The 18,782-nt window shown below is 40.3% G+C and overlaps 2 protein-coding genes across 2 annotated transcripts; both read right to left on the bottom strand.

Moving 5' to 3' along the window:
- Positions 1–3,218: 3,218 nt before the first annotated feature.
- Positions 3,219–11,132, bottom strand: LOC146614026 (PHD finger protein 12-like). Its single transcript, XM_085378609.1, has 9 exons — positions 11,121–11,132; positions 9,924–10,214; positions 9,121–9,856; positions 7,559–7,671; positions 7,297–7,435; positions 7,087–7,182; positions 5,332–5,414; positions 5,046–5,184; positions 3,219–3,691 (listed from the first exon to the last, which is right to left on the bottom strand). Exons 1-9 carry the CDS (start codon positions 11,130–11,132, stop codon positions 3,219–3,221), a joined length of 2,082 nt encoding a protein of 693 aa, XP_085234735.1.
- A 401-nt stretch (positions 11,133–11,533) lies between these two features.
- Positions 11,534–13,419, bottom strand: LOC146614025 (uncharacterized). The gene is made up of 2 exons (XM_085378479.1): positions 13,344–13,419; positions 11,534–12,144 (listed from the first exon to the last, which is right to left on the bottom strand). Exons 1-2 carry the CDS (start codon positions 13,417–13,419, stop codon positions 11,534–11,536), a joined length of 687 nt encoding a protein of 228 aa, XP_085234605.1.
- Positions 13,420–18,782: the final 5,363 nt, after the last annotated feature.

The raw sequence follows: 18,782 nt of genomic DNA, 5'->3' as shown, positions 1-18,782 counted from the left end.
ACAAGAATGTATTCATATCCCCCCCCGGCTGGGCTCCAGGTGGACATAGTCGATGCAGACCAGGTCCATAGGCGAGGTGGATGTGATGGTGCCCATTGGAGCACATACTTGGGTTGTTGGTTTCTTGCTAATGATACATCGGCACTTCCTGGTAACATAGCTTTCTATGTCCTGTTTCATGTACGGCCAGTAGAACCTCTCTCTCACCAGTGCCAGTACTCTCTCTGTGCCGATATGTCCCATGTTGTCATGCAGGTGCTTTAACACCGTCTCTTTGTACTTGGCAGGGAGGATTAGTTGTTGCCTTTCACCTGTCTGTCTATACATCAGTCCGTTTTTGAAATGTAATTTGTTCCACTCCTGCAACATTTTCCTCGTTGTTTTAGTCACTGTGTTTCTGATGTCATTTGTTAAGACTGTGCTTGAGCTAGCTCATCTTGGTCAATTGCAGGAAAAACTGGATGTGGCTCCTGCATTTTCAGCTAGAGTTAGGGCAGCAATCCATGCAACATCACTTTCTCGAGCTGCTCTAGCCTCACCCCAGGCTGCTTGGACCACCTCAGGTGGTAACTCTTCAGTGCACTCACCCGCATACATGTCAATGTTAAGGGGCAGACGGGACAATGTGTCAGCATCAACAAGAACTTTTCCCCATTAACTGCATAAATCTTTGGCACTTTCCCATAGTCAGTTAACTCTATGAGCTCTGCTATCGGACGAACATTGACATCTGGAATGTATTTATTTTTCCAAGCTCGGTCTATCAAGCTAACCTGAGCCCCTGTATCTACAAGAGCGGCCACAGTTAACCCATTAAGAAGGCATTTTGTTGTTGCTTTTTTTCCTATTAGTCTTACTATTGGCTCTCTGTTGCTTACAGCGGTTTTTAGTGGCTCATTTTTGCTCTTCTTGGATTTCTGTCTCTTGAGTTTAGCTTGGTGCACTTTTGTGTTGTCACATGATTCAGTCTCTGTGTCAAGGTGGGACTCAGATGTTGTCCCGGTCACAGCTGGTCCCTACGCAGCAGCAGGCCCTGGACTGGTGAAGTTTCTCTTTGCCTCGCTTCTGCCATATTGGAGAGGAGGACCTATGACCTCGCTATGCTGTCTCACTGAGCAATGCGCCAGGGGGGTGCAAATATCTCTTACACATAGTTCACTTCGGTGACAAATCTCTCTTTTATTTTTTAACAAGTACTACTTCTGATGGGATCACACATTAGTGTGTCACATTAGCTTTATTTTTGACACTCTGTGTATACCAAGATTGTATACACAGAGTTTGTAATTGCAGAGAAATACTGAATTAATTTTGGGCATTTCATTTTCGAGCAGGAAGCTCAGAAAACCCTTTGGGGTTTAACAGGTTAAAAGAAAAGCAAAATCCACATTTCATTTTCAGTTTATACTGTAAATATTCCCGTTTGTAAATGAAAATGCACATACTGCTGATTTTGTGAACACCCTAATATTCTTTTTCTTCATTTTCAGTAAAGAAAAAAATATGAAAAAATTGTTCATGTTTTCATTTGGGATTGAATATGCACGGCTCCCAGTGCCTTTGTATATATGGAAATAAATGCTATTAAGAACATGGAACTTTTCCTCTGTTGTTTTAAACACACTGCTATTACTTTGCACATAACTGTACCAAAGACAAAACTGAAGGCAGAGAGACCAACAAACAAACGGACAGTTGCTGCAGTAAAGGTCCGACCGAGCATCTACACCTCAGTCAGTCACAGACTGCCAAAGATTTTCATCAAAGATGTAAAAATGATCATTTTATTTAAAATCATATCAGGGTGTCCAGTTATTTTCGAGCCTCTGAAAATGGCCTAAACAGTTAATGCACCAACTTTGTGAAAGCCCTAATGTGTGACACCTTAATAACTGTATTTGCATCTGTTGCTGCTTCCTGTATTTTTGAATTAAACAACCATGAGGTACAGAAATTAAAACAAAACACATCTCTGTTTATTTCTGTTCCAACCCACGGTCTGCTTTACATGGAGCACGCCATCACTTTGTCCATTTTTACTTATTTTTCTTTTGTCCCGAAACAAGCCGAGCCCACCAGCATTCTGAATGACAGTATGATGACCAGGTCCGCGTCGACCTCATTGATAAATGTGCTCTGCCCAATCATAGGCATTGGTTGCTACCGACAACAAGAAATAAAGCAGGGCTGAACCATTTTCTAATAGGGGAGGGAGGGTAACGCTATGCAATATATTCATTTTTTAGAATTTATATTCAACGTTCATTGCAGCTAGGCTCAAAGTGTTAATGCTAGCTTATTTTAATAAACAACATGTCATATGCAAACAACTAGGGTGTGGCAAAGATTATTTTAGGGTGGCACATGCCCACCCAATGCCACCCCTGTAGATCCACCCATATCAGTGCTGAACTTGCTGTCTCAGAAAGTGAAAACCAAACAAGAGCTCAAAGTGGACCTAAAACAAGGCTGAAAATGACAGGCATTTGTTTGTTCTTAGAAAATCTTTCTGTATTTACAGGTTTGAACAGACAAGCAGCTACAGATAAAGAGTGCTTATATATACAGCAGCACAAGATGTTAAAATGAGTGCTAAAACTATACGGTATTTACAGATGGACTACAACTAAGAACAAGTTTTATCACAAAACGTCTGGTACTCTACACAGTATCACAAATTCAATGAGCTGTACAGTTAAAAACCAAAAAATGGCAAATCTACATGAAATCCAATGTTTCTCCAATCGAGAGGCACTGAATTAAAATGTATTTGCATTATATATACATGTTATAGTGTATAAGCATGTATGTTTTCATACATATATAGCTACCTGTGGTGCAAAAGCAGCAAAAGAAATTAGAATGTATGGAATTGAATACTACAAAGGAAAAAAACAAAAAATGTTTGTGCTAAATGGGCTGACTGACAAAAAGGTTACACCATACATAACTAATATACTGGCAAAAACAAAGATTGAGCGCAAGGAAGTAATGTTTGCTCAAAGTCCTAACGGTCCTGACGGTTACGTCAGTCATTTAAAAGAAAAAAGAAAAAAAAGAGATTGTCAATAATACTTCAAGTTCATGCAAAGATATAAACCATTAAAACAACAACAAAAAAATAACTTTTCCCTGTTGACCAACCAGCTGTGCAGCTTTCCCTTCATCGTGACACAGAAGGGGCAAAATAAGAGGGAGGGCGGGGCTTCCTGTGCGGATTATGGAACAGAGTTAGAACGCAGTACGGGCACTTGGTGGGGAGGTACAGTCTCAGAGTCAGCCTCATCCTGGTTGGAAAAGCTGCTCGTTGTGGCAGTGCTGGGTGGTGGTGGTGTGGAGGTGTTAGCGGTGGTGGTGAGGGTGGTGCTGATGACACTGCTGCTGCTGGTGTTGGTGCTTGTGCAACTGGCAGCAGGTGTAGTGGCCTGCTCCTCTTTGGGCTGCTTACTGGCAAACTCAGTGATGCTAAAGACAAATTGGAGGCAGCCCAGTTTGATGTAGCTGCCATGGTGGAGCAGGGCCGTGCCCTCCCAGCCCGCCCCGTTGCCTCCAATTAGACTGGAGCTACTCGCTTTGCAGCTACAAGACGGCTCAGCACCACCCTGACGTTGGCTACTCATCACTCCTCCTACTGGCAACAACCCCACCATGGAGTTGGCTCCCTCGTCCTCTTCCCGTTTCTTACTGCGACCTACGCAAAGAAGAAATGCAGCAGGTCTGAGAAAGACGTCTGTACAGACTAGTGTCACAGTAAACTCCATTAATGTGGAGACAATGCAACCATAAAAAGATTTCACTGATTACATTTTATCCACAAAATAAAAATGAACACTTTGTTTTGAAAATGAGACTAAAATCATGTGGAAAGCTGAACTCTGGCCAACATGTTTTACACTCATCATCTATAAACACTTTCAGAGAAATTTGATTTAATGCTGTTTCACACTGCAGCTCTTTACTAATCAAACATCTGTCCAAATGATCTTTAATAACAGATTAAGACTGGAAGCTTTATGTGATACAGCAACATTCAGATTTTACATAACGTGGTCTGCCACAGAACAAGTATATCTGACTGCTCATTTTAGCACTTTATTTATTTACCTTTCTCATTGCTACAATGCCACATGCACCAAGTTTACCACTGTACTGTACGTTTACTACATCCTTACTTTTACTTTGAAATTGCAACTGATAATAACAAGCCAGCCCGTTCTTTCCCATTTGGTGTTTTCTCTACCAGCAGGCTCGCTGGCTAGATCGCCATTATGGATGGAGATGAACTCCAACACCAAACTCATGGTTTGTTTTTTCCCTGCACTTCAAGCTGGCACTCTAACCAGAACCTACAACAGACGGAGAACTGGTTCGTGTGCAGTTCTCCAACAATGAGAATACAATGAGCTCACTGGGACTCAGAGCAGAACAAGAGCCAGCAGCTGCAGTCCAAGAACATGGGCTGACTGAAGACAGCTAATGATGATGTTCACTTATTTATTTTAGTTTTATATTAAGCTAATATTATTCACTTAAAAATAAGCACACATAGCTCAGCACATCTCATAGGCTACTGTAAGGTATGAATTACAGCAAGAAGGTGATAAGTTTTCTTGTCATTGGTTCACTGCACTGCATAAACTAATTACATGTACCCATTAAGAATGACAAATGTGACCTTAACCACAATTTGGATGAAGAACACTAAAAGCTGACCAATACTGCAGGAGCAGTGTCAGCGTAACAAACAGGACACTGACATTAAGCACATGGGGGGCTACACTTCTATTCAGTATTAGAGTATAAATTAAAGTATTCCTTTAATTTACAGAAGCAATGACGTTATGATTTCTTCACAAATAAAATTTTAACTATTTTAACCAGAACACATACAGATGAGTGGCTAAGTGGAAGAAGATGGATGGATATTCATAAAAGGTTTATACAAAATCTATGAGTGACGACCTCATCAGCAGTCCAAGTCAAACTGGGCACACAGACCTGGGTTCCTTCAAGCCAATCCAAACAGATGACGGAGATGTACTTACGAATGATTCCTTGGACTTTGGCTACCAGGCCACCGGGTGGACATGGTGAGGTCTTCTCAGAGAAATCGCATGAGTACAGGACATTATCCACTGTGGTGCCATGCTCGCTATAGTTCAGAAGCTCATAATGCTTGGTGTTCTGAAGGACGACAAACACACACACACACACACACACACACACACACACACACACACACACACACACACACACACACACACAATTTACATCTTGGTCACTAACAACCACAGGAGTGCTCTGCAGAGTGATGTAGTTTAACAGCCTCACCTCATCATAGAAAATACAGGCATGTTTCCCCGATACGTAGTTGCAGTGACCATAGTTTGTAAGGCACACATCCATGTCAGAGCCTTAAAGAAACAGTTAAAGACTTACACACCCTTTCCCACAACACAAAGAATACAGATTGCAACATGGATTTTTTTCTGCAATATTGACGTGTCAAAATGTATTTTAATGACCTGCACTCCAATGTGACATATTGTGTTTTTGTTCAGTAGTTTTTATTCCACATGGTCCTGTTGTGACCCTCACAGGTCTAAGAACTTACTTTCACAGACAACTATCACTCAACCTGACTAATGATGCAGAGACTGGGAGCTAGTACAGGCTCAGTATATTATTATATTATACTCTGTCGTGTACTGCTGCCTGTTGTACAGAAGTACAGTCATGGTTAAAAGGATACCTTCTGTCAAGGTTTACATATTAGGACAAAATAAAAATCATCTTGTTTTTAGCAGGTCTTGAAATTAAATCTTGATATATAACCTCAGATGAACTATAAAATATGACATTACACTGTCATGTATTTGACAAAACTAAGCCAAAATGCAGAATTAGTGGATGAAGCACTAAGCAAACCCTTGTTGCTTCCATAGAAATAAAGATGGCAAGTAGCAGGTACATACTGCTAATCAAACACAACTGATTAACTGATTATCAGCACGAGTGACCACCTCTATAAACTCAGAAGCATTCTGGTGTGTGTCGACATAATGCCAAAGAGGAAAGATGTCTTAAAGAATAAATGAGTGCTGCATGTCAGTATCTGAAGTTGCATGAAGCCAGTCCCAAACACGCTCATAATTCTACCATGAGAAAGATTATTCACTATTCAAGTGGAAAACATGCAAGACAGCTGCAAAATATTCCCAGGAGTTAAAGTCCAAAAACAGTCACCAAGGATCAGGCAGTGCAATGACTCCAAGCACGTCAGCAAATCTGTCTGGTGGTTCTGCAAGCTGATGAATGATGGGGTGTTGTTAGTTTTTCCACACACTGCTTCTGCTTCACTTCCCATTTTTATATCTGTAGGAGTGATTAGACACCAAACCAGGGGCCGTGGTACACCTGCTGTGTTGGCAGCTTTGTGTGTCACCAGTAAGACCATCACACAGCTATATCCATTCATGCTAGCTGTTACGGTGCATGTACGTGCTGCAGTATTCTTCTGAACAATAGGTGTTGCCCGTCCTCCAAATCAGCGATGATATAGAAGGAGAAGAAGTCAATGTTGGAAGCCGAGGAATTTTAAAGTTTTTGCCAAGTTTCAACATCTCCCTCTGTGAAACCTGTGAACCTCTAAACTTCTGTACTGATATGATGTTAGGATGCCATTAAAAACAGACTTTAACCCAGCTGCAGCAGCAATGCAACAACACACCAGATTATAAAAATGGAGAAGTGCATGACCAGCAGCGATGACAGCTTACAACATGTAACATCAACTTTGCTGTACGGTGACATTTGCCAGGCACCACACAGCAGGTATGATGGGGCCCTACCTATGTTCTACTTCGGTCTTATTAAACTTTAGTCACAAGGCAAGAATATAACCTAAATCAAACATGATTGACTGGAGTTTGGTGAACTGGTATAATTTCAAAAAACTACGTGAGAGCAGCTTTAATACTGTTCTCCTATGTGAACCTTTCCCCATCAAAGGTGAAGCCTAAGAGTGGCTCAGAGCCAGGGCACAGAATGCAGCAGGGTCAAAGTCACAGCGACTGAATGTCCTACCTGATCCTATGTGTAATGTCCTATAGCACATGCTGACAGCTGCTCCTCTTCCTGTCAGAGGGTAAAAGACCGCTCTGGCTTGCACCTTTTTCTGACCTGGAAGGAGGGGAGTGTAGGTTTTAATAATTAGAACAAAACAGCAATCAAACAGCAGAAAAACTGACTTCTTGACAAGTAAACAGACTAAACTGTAGTGCAAAGGTGTCTTACTGTTTGGGTGGGGTGCTGAGGTTTTTGGGGTAGTGCTGGTGGTGGGGGGAGGGTGGGTGCTGGGCACTTTGGGAGCAAAGAGCTGCTGGATCCTCTGATAGGCCAAGAGCTTGATCATCTCTGTATCCAGTTTGTCCAGCTCGATCCATGCACACACACAAACACACACAACCGCTAAAAGCTAATTACATCTTTGTGTGCTTCATAGCAGAACACAGCAATACGAAGGCTCTTAAACTGTCACATGTGGCCACAGAGTGACAAACTCACCCCCATCCTCCTCTTTTCCATCCTTCATGCAGCTGGACAGGTTGGTGATGGAGGGCAGTGTGTTGGGCAGCAGTGAGTCCGTCAGTGCAGGAGCAGCCTTTATGTCTGAGGGACAGGAGAGGAAAAAAGAGACAAACTGACATTGAATATGACGGCCCAGCTGTGTAAGTGTTTCAGTGTCTAAAAAGTCACTCCAACCGGTTGATGCACAAAGTGATACACTTGCAAAAATTCTACAAAAAGACTTCATTTAACACACTTCAAAGAGTCACGAGAACTTGTTGCAACATTATTTCATCTCCTTTAACTATCATGTGTTTGGGTTTTTGGGAGTCAAGGATCCCAATAAAAATCAACAGCACATCTTACTGGTGTGTCTACTGCATGAAGAGTTACAGCAAACTGACAGAAGCACTGATATCAGAAGTAATTTCTGACCACATCAATGTCCACTTTTTTCCCAGTTAATGCCAGTCGTTTATCTGGACCTCTCTCCTATCACATCGAAAATGAATCAAAACTCAGAACCTCCGATCGATACGGTCTTGCCCATGTCAGTTATTTTGGTTTGTAAAATCTGTCAATAGTCCGCCCATGATTTACTGTCCCCTTTGAGACAGACATGTATGTTGTCACCTGACACTGCTCTGTCCAGTCTGTGGCAAGTAAACGTAAAGAGATGTCAGATACCAAGTCAGCTTCCCACCTGAGCAGTCTGTACCAAATAAAAATGCTGTTTTTTGTCTTACTCTTAGTAAACTAAATAAATAATTCACTGACCAAACACCATCCACTCTGATAATTTGCATCTGCTGGTGAAAGAAACTGATCTGACATCAGTGTTAAGTTAACAAGCTCTACGTGACAAGCTCTAAAGAGTCATGCGTTAAATGAAACAGCAGGAGTATTTCTTGTAATCAAATTACTCGATGAATAGTTGCAGCCCTGGCTAGTACTACAGGCAGAAAGAACAAGCCTGTATGATGACTTTAGAATTACAAGTTTAGTTTACTTTAATTACTGTTAAACTACAGTGTTATGTTTTTACTTGTACTTAAATTTCCAGAGAAAACACTAAAGGCTGTTTTTGTGCTTAGATTTAACTCGTGCTGTGTCACTAATATTGCACTGTAATACTATTGTATCCCAGAAATTTACTAGTCAGTACTAATACAATAGAATTATGCAATTCTCAATACCAAAACAAAATGATCATCCCATGTACATAAAGGCTGCCAACCGACACACACTGCATAAAACCCCCACAACACCTCCTCCAAGTGGTGAGCACATGGGGGGTGGGCCTATGTCATCTCTTTAGCCTGTACACAGCCAGACTGCATGGGCTAAAACACAGTCTCTGGTTAGACTTCCTTGAGCTCTTCCCCAGGCCTGGCTCCAGGGTGGGGCCCTCGTAATCACTATAGCTACTGTACATTATCTCTTACACTTTAAAGTATTATTAGAGTAAATTATTATTATTATCATTATTATTACTATTAGCTGTATAAAGTGATACATTAAGACTGCAGCTTTGACATTTCTGATGTGTACCTGGAGTAGGTGCTGATGCAAACTTTACTGTGTCGTGCTCCTGGCTGCCTCTAGATGGTGCATCTGTGAAGGAACTGCTGGTGATTGAGAAGGAGGGCTTTTCATCGGTGCTCACACACTCCTCCTGGGGCTCTGTCTGGCTCCTGTGGTTCTGTTGGCCGATGTGGGGCCATATCGTGGGGGCAGTGGGGCAGTTCTGTTGGGCACATGCATTTACAGTGCTCTCGGGTTCCTTCTTAACCGTTTCTGTTCCTATGTGGTTCACCAGTCCAGAGGCAGAAGCTGATGGCGTCTTCCCAGCCTTCAGTCTGTTCTGTAGCTCAGCCTGTCTGCAGGAATCTGACGCACTGTTACAGTCTACAGGTCCATTGGCTCTGGGAGGCTGAACCAATTCCAGAGGTCCATTAGATTTCCTACAGTTCTGACATGGTGTCACGGTGCATTTGCAAAGAACTAGCCCTGATGGGCTGTCCTTGGAAAGAGAGGCCCCCTGGGAGTCACTGGGTGTACTGCAAGCTTTAGAGCAGGGGTCAGGGGAAGAAGTCCTTTCTAATGAGGCCTGAGTTTTCATGTCCTCTGATGTTCCACTTGATTGTGTATTTGCTTTCTGCTCAAAGTGCCACTCTGTTGATGAGGGCTTCTGTTTGATGGATAGGTGTCGCATGATACTGCACTGGAGAGCGATGACATCCTGAATCCAACTGAAACTGAGTGGGGTTTCTCTCCATAGCAGCCGCTATTAGGAGCTGAAAGAGTCTCTTGAGGAGTCGCAAGGTCGGAGCAGAAACTGTAGAACTCTGAACTTCATCCTCAGGCTCTGCTGCCTCCTCCTCTCCATCGTTCGGCTCCTCTGAGGGGGTTGGGGTGGATGAAGTGTTGGAATTTGGAGTCCCAGGTCGGCTGTTAGGCCTGCTGCTGGTTCTGCGGTCCAATAGTCGTACCTGGGCCACTCGTAGCCCAGGGCCTGCAGCTCCGGCCCCCGGAGGAAGACCGTCAAGCTGCAGCCGGCCAGCGTTGAGCAGCAGCTCCACAGATGGAGAGGCAGAGCGCTTGGAGGAGGATTTCTCTGGCAGGTCGTTGGTCTGTTCAGACTTCTGTTCTGTACATAGACACACAAAAAAACCCAAACACTGATTTAAAAGCCATCTCTTGACCCTGCTGTCCTACCTAGTTAGAGGTGAATCGCCAACCTTCCTTTTATCTCAAAAATTCTTGAAAAAATAATTTTTAAAAAGCTAACAGATAATTTTCAGAGGAATGGCTTATTTGAACAGTTTCAGTCAGATTTCAGAGCTCACAGCACAGAAACAGCTTTAGTGAAGGTTACACATCATCTTCTCATGGCCTCAGTGCAACGTTCAATACTTTTGACCATAATATTTTATTAAAGCAATTAGAGCATCCTGTAGGTATTGATTTCTGCAGTGGTTTGTATCATATTTATCTAAGGTTAATTATGGATGTGCTAGGACCAATTCTGTTTACAATTTAAGTGCAGTATCATCAGAAGACATAGCATACATTTTCACTGCTATGCAGAGGACACCCAACTTTATTTATCCATGAAGCCAGATAACACACACCAATTAGTTAAACTGCAGGAATGTCTTAAAGACATAAAGACCTGGATGGCCTCTAATTTTCTGCTTCTAAATTCAGATCAAACTGAGGTTATTGTACTCGGCCCTGAAAATCTTGGAAATATGGTATCTAACCAGATTCTTACTCTGGATGGCATTACCTTGGCCTCCAGTAACACTGTGAGGAACCCTGGAGTCATTATTGACCAGGACATGTACTTCAATGCACATATTAAACAAATATCTAGAACTGATTTCTTCCAATTCCAATCTTTGTGTAATATCTCTGAAATAAGAAATATCCTGTCTCAGAGTGATGCTGAAAAACTACTTCATGCATTTATTACTTCTAGGCTGGACTAGATGTTTTCTAATATTTTGGGACATCATTTTAGAGACAGAACATTACTTTTTACTTACCACATTGTTCATTCTCGCCAATGTCTGAGATGCAGCAGACGATAATTTACACTTTGCACTGTCTTCATGGATTATTGGTTCATTTTACGCAGATTACATAATAAAGTCAGTCTTGTATTCCTTGCAGTCATATCAAACACACAGGCCAGCACCAAGAAATAAAGAAAAGTGCAAGACGCACTGAAAACGCTGACCTGTGTATCTCAATAATAAAAAAAACTATATACATATGTACAGAAATAACTCCTCAGACTAGCCGCATCATGATGGTCTCTGTGTAAGATGGAGAGGTGTTTCCAGCCTTTCCAGACACAGCGCAGACATGAGGAGTTAGAAAGTTTGCTCCAAAGCACGAGGAAACATCCATATGTAACATCCATGTTCCATATGTCCAGGAAAGGCTTCATTGCTGATCACAGCCGGAGACGTTTCCTTGGTGGAGTGGGGCTGCTGCTGCTGCTCTCCTCCTCTGCAGGCTTCCTCTTTGCACCCTGTGTAAACCTCTTCAGAAACTGGCAGAGCACCGACATGATTACTCTGCCATCAGAGGTGTAGTCTGTAACTCTCCATCGATTTGTCATTTCCCTTTCCTCTGTGCAATACACAGTGGAAATGACTCTGGTGATGGTGTCGCCGTCGACATCCAGGGTGCAGACGCAGTTCCTCTGATCTGCCTTCAGGACAGAAAGATCTGCCTTCTCTGGAAGCAGAGGTGTGAGGAACCGTGAATGGAGGTGGGACCCTGCAGGCGGCACCATTAAACCAGCTGGTGAGTTGGTAGGAGGAGATGGAGTGGTGTTCTCCAACTGGCTCTCTGGCACATGAGTGAAAGGTGTCGTCAGCAGCAGTTTGTTAAAGAATCCCATGAAGGCAATATAAGGAAACGCCTTCGTCCCCGTAACCAGGTTATGGTTTAACGAGAGGACCAGATTTTTCATAGAGTCCACATGGCTGGGGCTCAAAGGACGGTTCCTCAGGTTAGAGATGAACATCTGGCATACGCTGACAGGACTCACCAGCTCAGCTACGAGAAAACAAAAAGATCATCTGTGTTAATCGTGACATAATGAGACAAATTACGGATTTAAATGTCAAAACATGGCTTTATATCATCATATGTTATTTCTACACACAGGCAATGAGAGGCCCGCAGCAGAACTCACTCTTTATGAAAGCCTTAAGATTGGTAGAAGGTGAGAAAAATGGTTTTGCACTGTAAATGACTAAATTTCATGTTTTAAACCAAAGATCACAGCACCAAACTCTGCTTGTTAGCATGTTTAAACAGTAAAAATGTCCTGCTGATAGAATTCATTTGCAAATTCACATTTTAGCTGCATGTAAATTAAAAATGTACAGCTCATAGTAAAGAATAACTTTGTGTGTTCTTGGTGACTGTGAACAACATTTCATGATAAATGAATGTCATCCATAATATTTGTGAATTATGGACACATTGTCAGTAAGGCTGCATAGAGTTTCAGTGATGTTTAATAATGAATTCATGTTCAGCACTTATTCTTATTTTATTTAAGCATCAGTCTGTTGAAAATAAAACAGCTAAAGTCAGGTGAGAAACCTCCAACCTGCTTATTGCATGCACACAGTTTCAATTTCTCACCGAGCACATAACATACATCTGGACACCTGTACAGACACGGCAATATACAATGCACTCACATAAATATGATATACTTAATTCAGCATCAGTAGCTATAACTGATTTTGCACATAATGCGTGCAAGATCAAATTTTGGCCACATCTCCGAGGACTCCCTAACCTCCCTCAAAATTTCCCAGCTTTATAAACGCAACGAGTGCCTCTGTGAACTCTCACAGCTCCATCATGCTTCTATACAGATTCGTAATTTATTAACTTTATCGTCTAATTCAGGGCCAGTTGCTAAAACATGTAAACTCAAACCCTCCACATACAAAAACAGGACTCCAGGATGACCGCACTGACGTCAGACGTCAGCCTCCCGCAGGTTCTAATGACTGACGTCGTTTCCATGGCGCGTGCGTTAAATTGAGTGTTTTTTTGTTTTTTAGCATTTTTCAAACCAAAATTGCCCAAAATTGAAGTTTCTAAAGTTTGACATATTTCACCTGAAATGTTCACACTCATGAAATCTTCCTCACTTTAAAGTAATAAAAGGCCAGTCTAAGGTGTATTTGTTTGCTTAAATATTCTATTATACTTATTAGCTTACTAAGCTTTACCATAGAGCTCATCCAGAATACGGGTGACACCAATGGAGAGCAGGTACCGCTCACGCCGTACTCCGCCGGAGCTCATTTTTGGGGTGTTTGAATTCTCGTTTCAAGCACTAGTTTTAAAACTTTGGAAACAAACAGGTTTTCACAGCGCTATTAAACAAACCTCCTGCTCGCACTCTCATGTGAAAACCAAATTCGAACGTTGGTTTCTGCTTTTATACCTGCCGCGCTACACGTCATCCTCGTCACCTTGACTCCCAGGGTCACGCAGGCGACGCGGAGTGATTCAGAATAAGTTTCCTATAATTATCAGATTTTTAAAAATAAGAATTCTCATTTAGTTTCGCAGTTTCTAATCATAAGTATTTTAATTATTGAATTATTGTAATATGTAATGTGTTTTTTGATCATGAATTCGTCTCTTTATAAACAACAAGTAGGCCTACAGTGATTTATGCGCAATTTTTGAGGACTCTGACTTTAAACTATTTTACAAACGCGAATTTGAAACTTGAATAAATAGCGATCCCTTGAGCTTTTACAATAGCCTATGAAGGTTAGTATTTAAGCTCAATAAGCTGCTGCATTTATAACATTTGTATTGGAAATTTATCTCCGTAAGCACAAAAATAAATCCATAATAAAAGAAATTTTACCGTTGAAGGAACTTCAGTGTTGATCGTAGGTCCACATGGTAATGCATGTAAAAGTAGTAGTAACTGTTGTGTGCCCACCTTATTACTGAATTAGGCAGAGCACGCTGAATTAAATCAGGACATAAAGCACGGTCTTTCTCTTGCTTTATTGAATGCTGTCGATCTGACAACTAGCCATGTAACGGGGCCTCCTTCGGACCACCACATCCAGTTTAAAAGTCATCACATTAAGACAGCCATATATCAGTACCTACATGACATCCCCCTTTCCCTTAGATTAAAATTTTTAAGACTAAAGTTTGAATGTCATTTTTTTTCTTTAACATTGAACATTCTTTCTTGTCTTACTTTCGAACAATTATATTATCTAACTGCCTCACCACACACACTGTAAAAAAAATTCAGTAAAAATACAGTACAATCTACTGTATACACGTGAAGGAATTTTCCGTATTAGTCATTTACAGGTATTTTTCTGTATTTCTCAATTACTGCAATGCATTGTGGGAAAAAGAACCTGAAAAGGAGGGAAAAGTAAGCGCAAGAGCAGCCATTAGGCTTCTTTCAGGCTTCATCTGGATTTTGGACTCTGAAGTTGGAGAAACTGCCTTCAAATTTCTGTGGTAAGTATTAAAACTCATGTTTCCTTTTATTAAAATATTTTTTTATTCAGAAAGAATTGTTAATTCTTTCTAAATTGTTAATTAATGCCACGATCGCAAAAGAATTGCGATCGTGGCTCAAGAGTTGGGTGTTCGTCTTGTAATCGGAAGGTTGCCGGTTCGAGCCCCGGCTCGGACAGTCTCGGTCGTTGTGTTCTTGGGCAAGACGCTTCACCTACCGCCTACTGGTGATGGCCAGAGGGGCCGATGGCGCAATATGGCAGCCTCGCTTCTGTCAGTCTGCCCCGGGGCAGCTGTGGCTGCAACTGTAGCTGCCTCCACCAGTGTGTGAACGTGAGAGTGAATGAATAGTGGTATTGTAAAGCGCTTTGAGGGGTCCCGAAAAGCGCTATATAAATGCAATCCATTATTATTATTAATTTATTTGTTAACTGGTTTCGGCTGTCTCCAGACAAGTCAGGAATATTTTGCTGACTCAGTTTTTAAAATAATTGTTATTTAGGTTTAACAAAAGAAGCTTCCCATTTTAGTTAATGTTAAAATAATCTTTACTGTGATACCACCAGTTTTGCCCTTCAGTGGCTGAACCAGTTTTCATAAATATTATAGTTAGCTGTCTGTGTCTCTCTGGGTATTACACAGCTGTGATGTGGATAACTGGATAACTGGGAAAAGTGAGAACTTCATGGTCCTAGAAATTATTCTAGGACTCTAATAAGTACTGTTTCAATACCTGTGTTTTACAGTTGGCTCTACTGTACACTTTAAAGGGTTTCAGGAAAAGTTACACTAACCCTAGTTTAAGCCTCAGACCTTCCTGGCTGACGCTAGCAAATGCTAATGTTAGCCTCTGATTTGGGCTGCTAAAGTAAAGACTTTTAGCTAGCTGACCAGCATAGATTATTTCGGTGGTTAACAGACTGTAGTGGTAATATTATTGAAAGTATCGTTTCACCTCAGCACATTTACAATTATGTCTATTTTGTAGCACATAGAAATGTTTAGTTAATATTTACAGACAGACACATTTTCCCTGTAACTGTGTTTCTACTCCAACATTTGTTGAAAATGTATTTTATGAAATGCCGAGCAGCATTTCTAGTATGTGGAATATTTTTGTCACCCCACTGTGCTAATGTGACTAAATACTAATAGTTATTACTAAAAAAAATTCAATAATAAATCAATAATAACTATTTCTTGATTGAACTATAATGTAAGCGCAGTGCTGGTGTGCAGGGGCTCTATATGCCTTGTCTATATCAAGCTTTTAGCCAAATATAAGTAATTTATTACACGGCGTGCTGCAAGGAAAAGCCTGTTCTAACGTTTGAGCCTAAGGATTATTTTGAGCACCTGACGACTCTTTTTTGCTTTTCATTCGTAAACTCTCTCGAAACTCTTTCATGTGATTCTTGTGTAGGTGGTTAAAGAGGTTTGTCGTGTTTGAGTGGTGGTGGGGACCAGTTTGTGGCATAATTTGCATAGTACAGTTTTCTGGGGCGTGTCAGACTTTTCATAACCAAACCATGTCCATGCTACAGAGGTAGCCCCTCGTTTAACAATAAGGTCCTCGATTTCTTTTGACTGGTCCTTCTGTTTGGAGCTAGCTGGTTCTGCCTCATCCTTGCTGGCCATGCTGGTATTCTCTGTGCCTTCATCTGCGTGGTGACTGTAAGCGCCATTTATAGTTACTTGATGTTTTTATTTGAGGTCATTTGTTTGATGCATATTCTGAAATTGTATGTTTGAGAATAATGTATATCATTTCAGTTTATTTTGAAAAGTCTCAACAGACACTTGAGCTTTATTGTGAAAGGTTTATATGGAAAATAAACAAGCGTACGGCGGAGCCACGCACTGGTTTTACCGTCATTGTTGGTAACGAAAGTACACGTAAAAACAGTCACTTGTCCGTCCATAGTGTGGTTATTGTAAGTATAAGAGAAAGAGAGAACTGTAAGAAATAATATAGCCACTACAGTGACCATCAAAATCATGACAAAAATATTGCCGTAAACAGTTTATTTTGCAACACCACAAAACAAAGAATAGTGTATAATATGAAACGATAGACATTTTTATATCGTCATCTGATATATATCGTCATATCGCACAGCCCTAATCCTTTTTTTTGCTTATGTTGTTTATGTTCTAGGTAAAAAAAATTATAAAAATACAAACTTTTTAAAAATGTCTTGTTGTTTCTCTTTTTTTCCTCAGAATAAATTGCGACTAGTCTCAGTGGCTGAGATGGAGGAGCAACACAGCGACACGTTAACTCCGACTGCTGCAGTTCCTGTATGAACTGAGCAATTCTGAAAATCCAAGGAAAAGCTGAGTGTAGTTTATTTAAAGCTCAGATGGACCTTGATGTACTAACATGCAGGCTGCATTCAGGACTTTGTCACACTGGTATATGAAGAGTGGTAACAAGACTTTGTAGTAATTTGTCTTACTATTGTCTTATTTGTTGTGATTTAGGGTCTGTGCGCACAAGCAGAGGTTTTTGTTTGTAACCATAACCTCGTTTTCAGAGCCTTGTCTAACATTTAATGGTCATGAAATATGTCATTTTTCCTCTACTTAAACAGCTAAGAGCATTTGAACACCGTGGAGAAAAAGGTGTGCATTAAGGATTTTGAACTATGATGTTTAAGTGTTGTCACTGCTGAGGATTCGTGGACACAGATCCTTATTCACTACGCTGCTGTTTACAGTTTAACTTTTTATCAGAACAAGCACTTCTAATTGTACTTTGCTCCTCACTGACAAAACAAGTCCAGTAAATACACTTTTATCTTTAAGTTTGGGACAGTAATCTGTCTTCATTTATTTTGTGTTTTAGTTATCATATGGGGAAAAGTCCTGTGGTTATCCATCCGTCCTGTTCGAATAAACCCAATGTTCAGGAACATCTTCTTTAGATCTGTTCAGTTGTATTCATGTGGCACCACTTAAACAGTCAACAAATTTTGACCCAAGTATGTTATATTGTAAGGTAAAGAGCCCAAAGAGTTCATCTCAGACAAATGTTCACACAAATGTGAATTACATTCACTTCATTAATGAAGTGAATGTAATGTAATGCAATTCAGTAATCAAAGGTGTTTGGCTATAACTGACTACATGTGTATACTGTATCATAAGTGGACAGACATGGATGTAAACCACACCTTAACCATTTGGCTGAGGCAAAACTACCACAAGGCAGTGATTCTAACTAAAAGGTACTCTGGATATTATTAAATGTGAACATGTCGTTAAATATGACATTTTTTGTTTGTCAGGTGTCCTGTTTGAAGAAAACACTTGGTAGCCACTTGAATGAATGTAAATAAACACATTTACATGAGGGCAACCTGATTTCAAGGAAATAAAAATGCTCAAATTTGAAAGCTTGTGAGTTATTTTGTTCATGTATCAGCTGTTTAGTCGTTTTATGACAAGATGGATGCTGTCATTATATTTTAGTATAGTTTTAGAGTTGAGGAGAATAAAAGAATATTTAACATTAACTGTACCAATGTTGTTGTGTATAAAGCACAAATTAATTTAAGTTTTAATTTATGAATTTTTGAGCACATGGTGTACTAGGTTGTAATTGCATAGAAATGTACGTTTAAGGATATAAAGAACTATATTTAATGAGTTACAGTGAAAAGAAGTGCTTGGAAATAGTAATATAAACAGAAATTTGAATTTTTCTATTAACGGAAAATATCAGTTAATGATACAGAAAATATACTATGAATAAACGGAATTTTCCGTTTTATAGCTGAAGGAAATGTCCATAAATAGTACAGAGAGTATACTGTAAATCTACAGAATTTTCCGTTTTATCATTTACAGAAAAATCCGTCAAACTTCCGTAAAAAAACAGAAAATATAGTGGCAGAAAATTACCAGGACATTTTCCGTTTTTCTACGGAATATTTTTTTACAGTGTAAGTGTACACACATTACAAATTTTCCATTACGTAAGAATACAGAAATTTGAAATACGCAAAATTTCTCTGTTTTATGCAAGAATAAAATAAAATACAGTTGTTTTAGTTTTAAATTAAAATGAAATCATGTATATTTTATCAGATTTTGTATGTATGTAGTTTACAAAAAAAACAACAAAATGTAGTTCCATGTGAAAAAAAAATATGGACAAA

This window comes from Diplotaxodon limnothrissa, linkage group LG18, assembly GCF_057381915.1.
Source record: "Diplotaxodon limnothrissa isolate DT_005_m linkage group LG18, D_limnothrissa_male_GT1.1, whole genome shotgun sequence".
NCBI classification, from domain to species: domain Eukaryota; kingdom Metazoa; phylum Chordata; class Actinopteri; order Cichliformes; family Cichlidae; genus Diplotaxodon; species Diplotaxodon limnothrissa.
The sequence above is the reverse complement of the archived record's forward strand: the minus strand, read 5'-3'. Positions and strand labels throughout refer to the sequence as shown.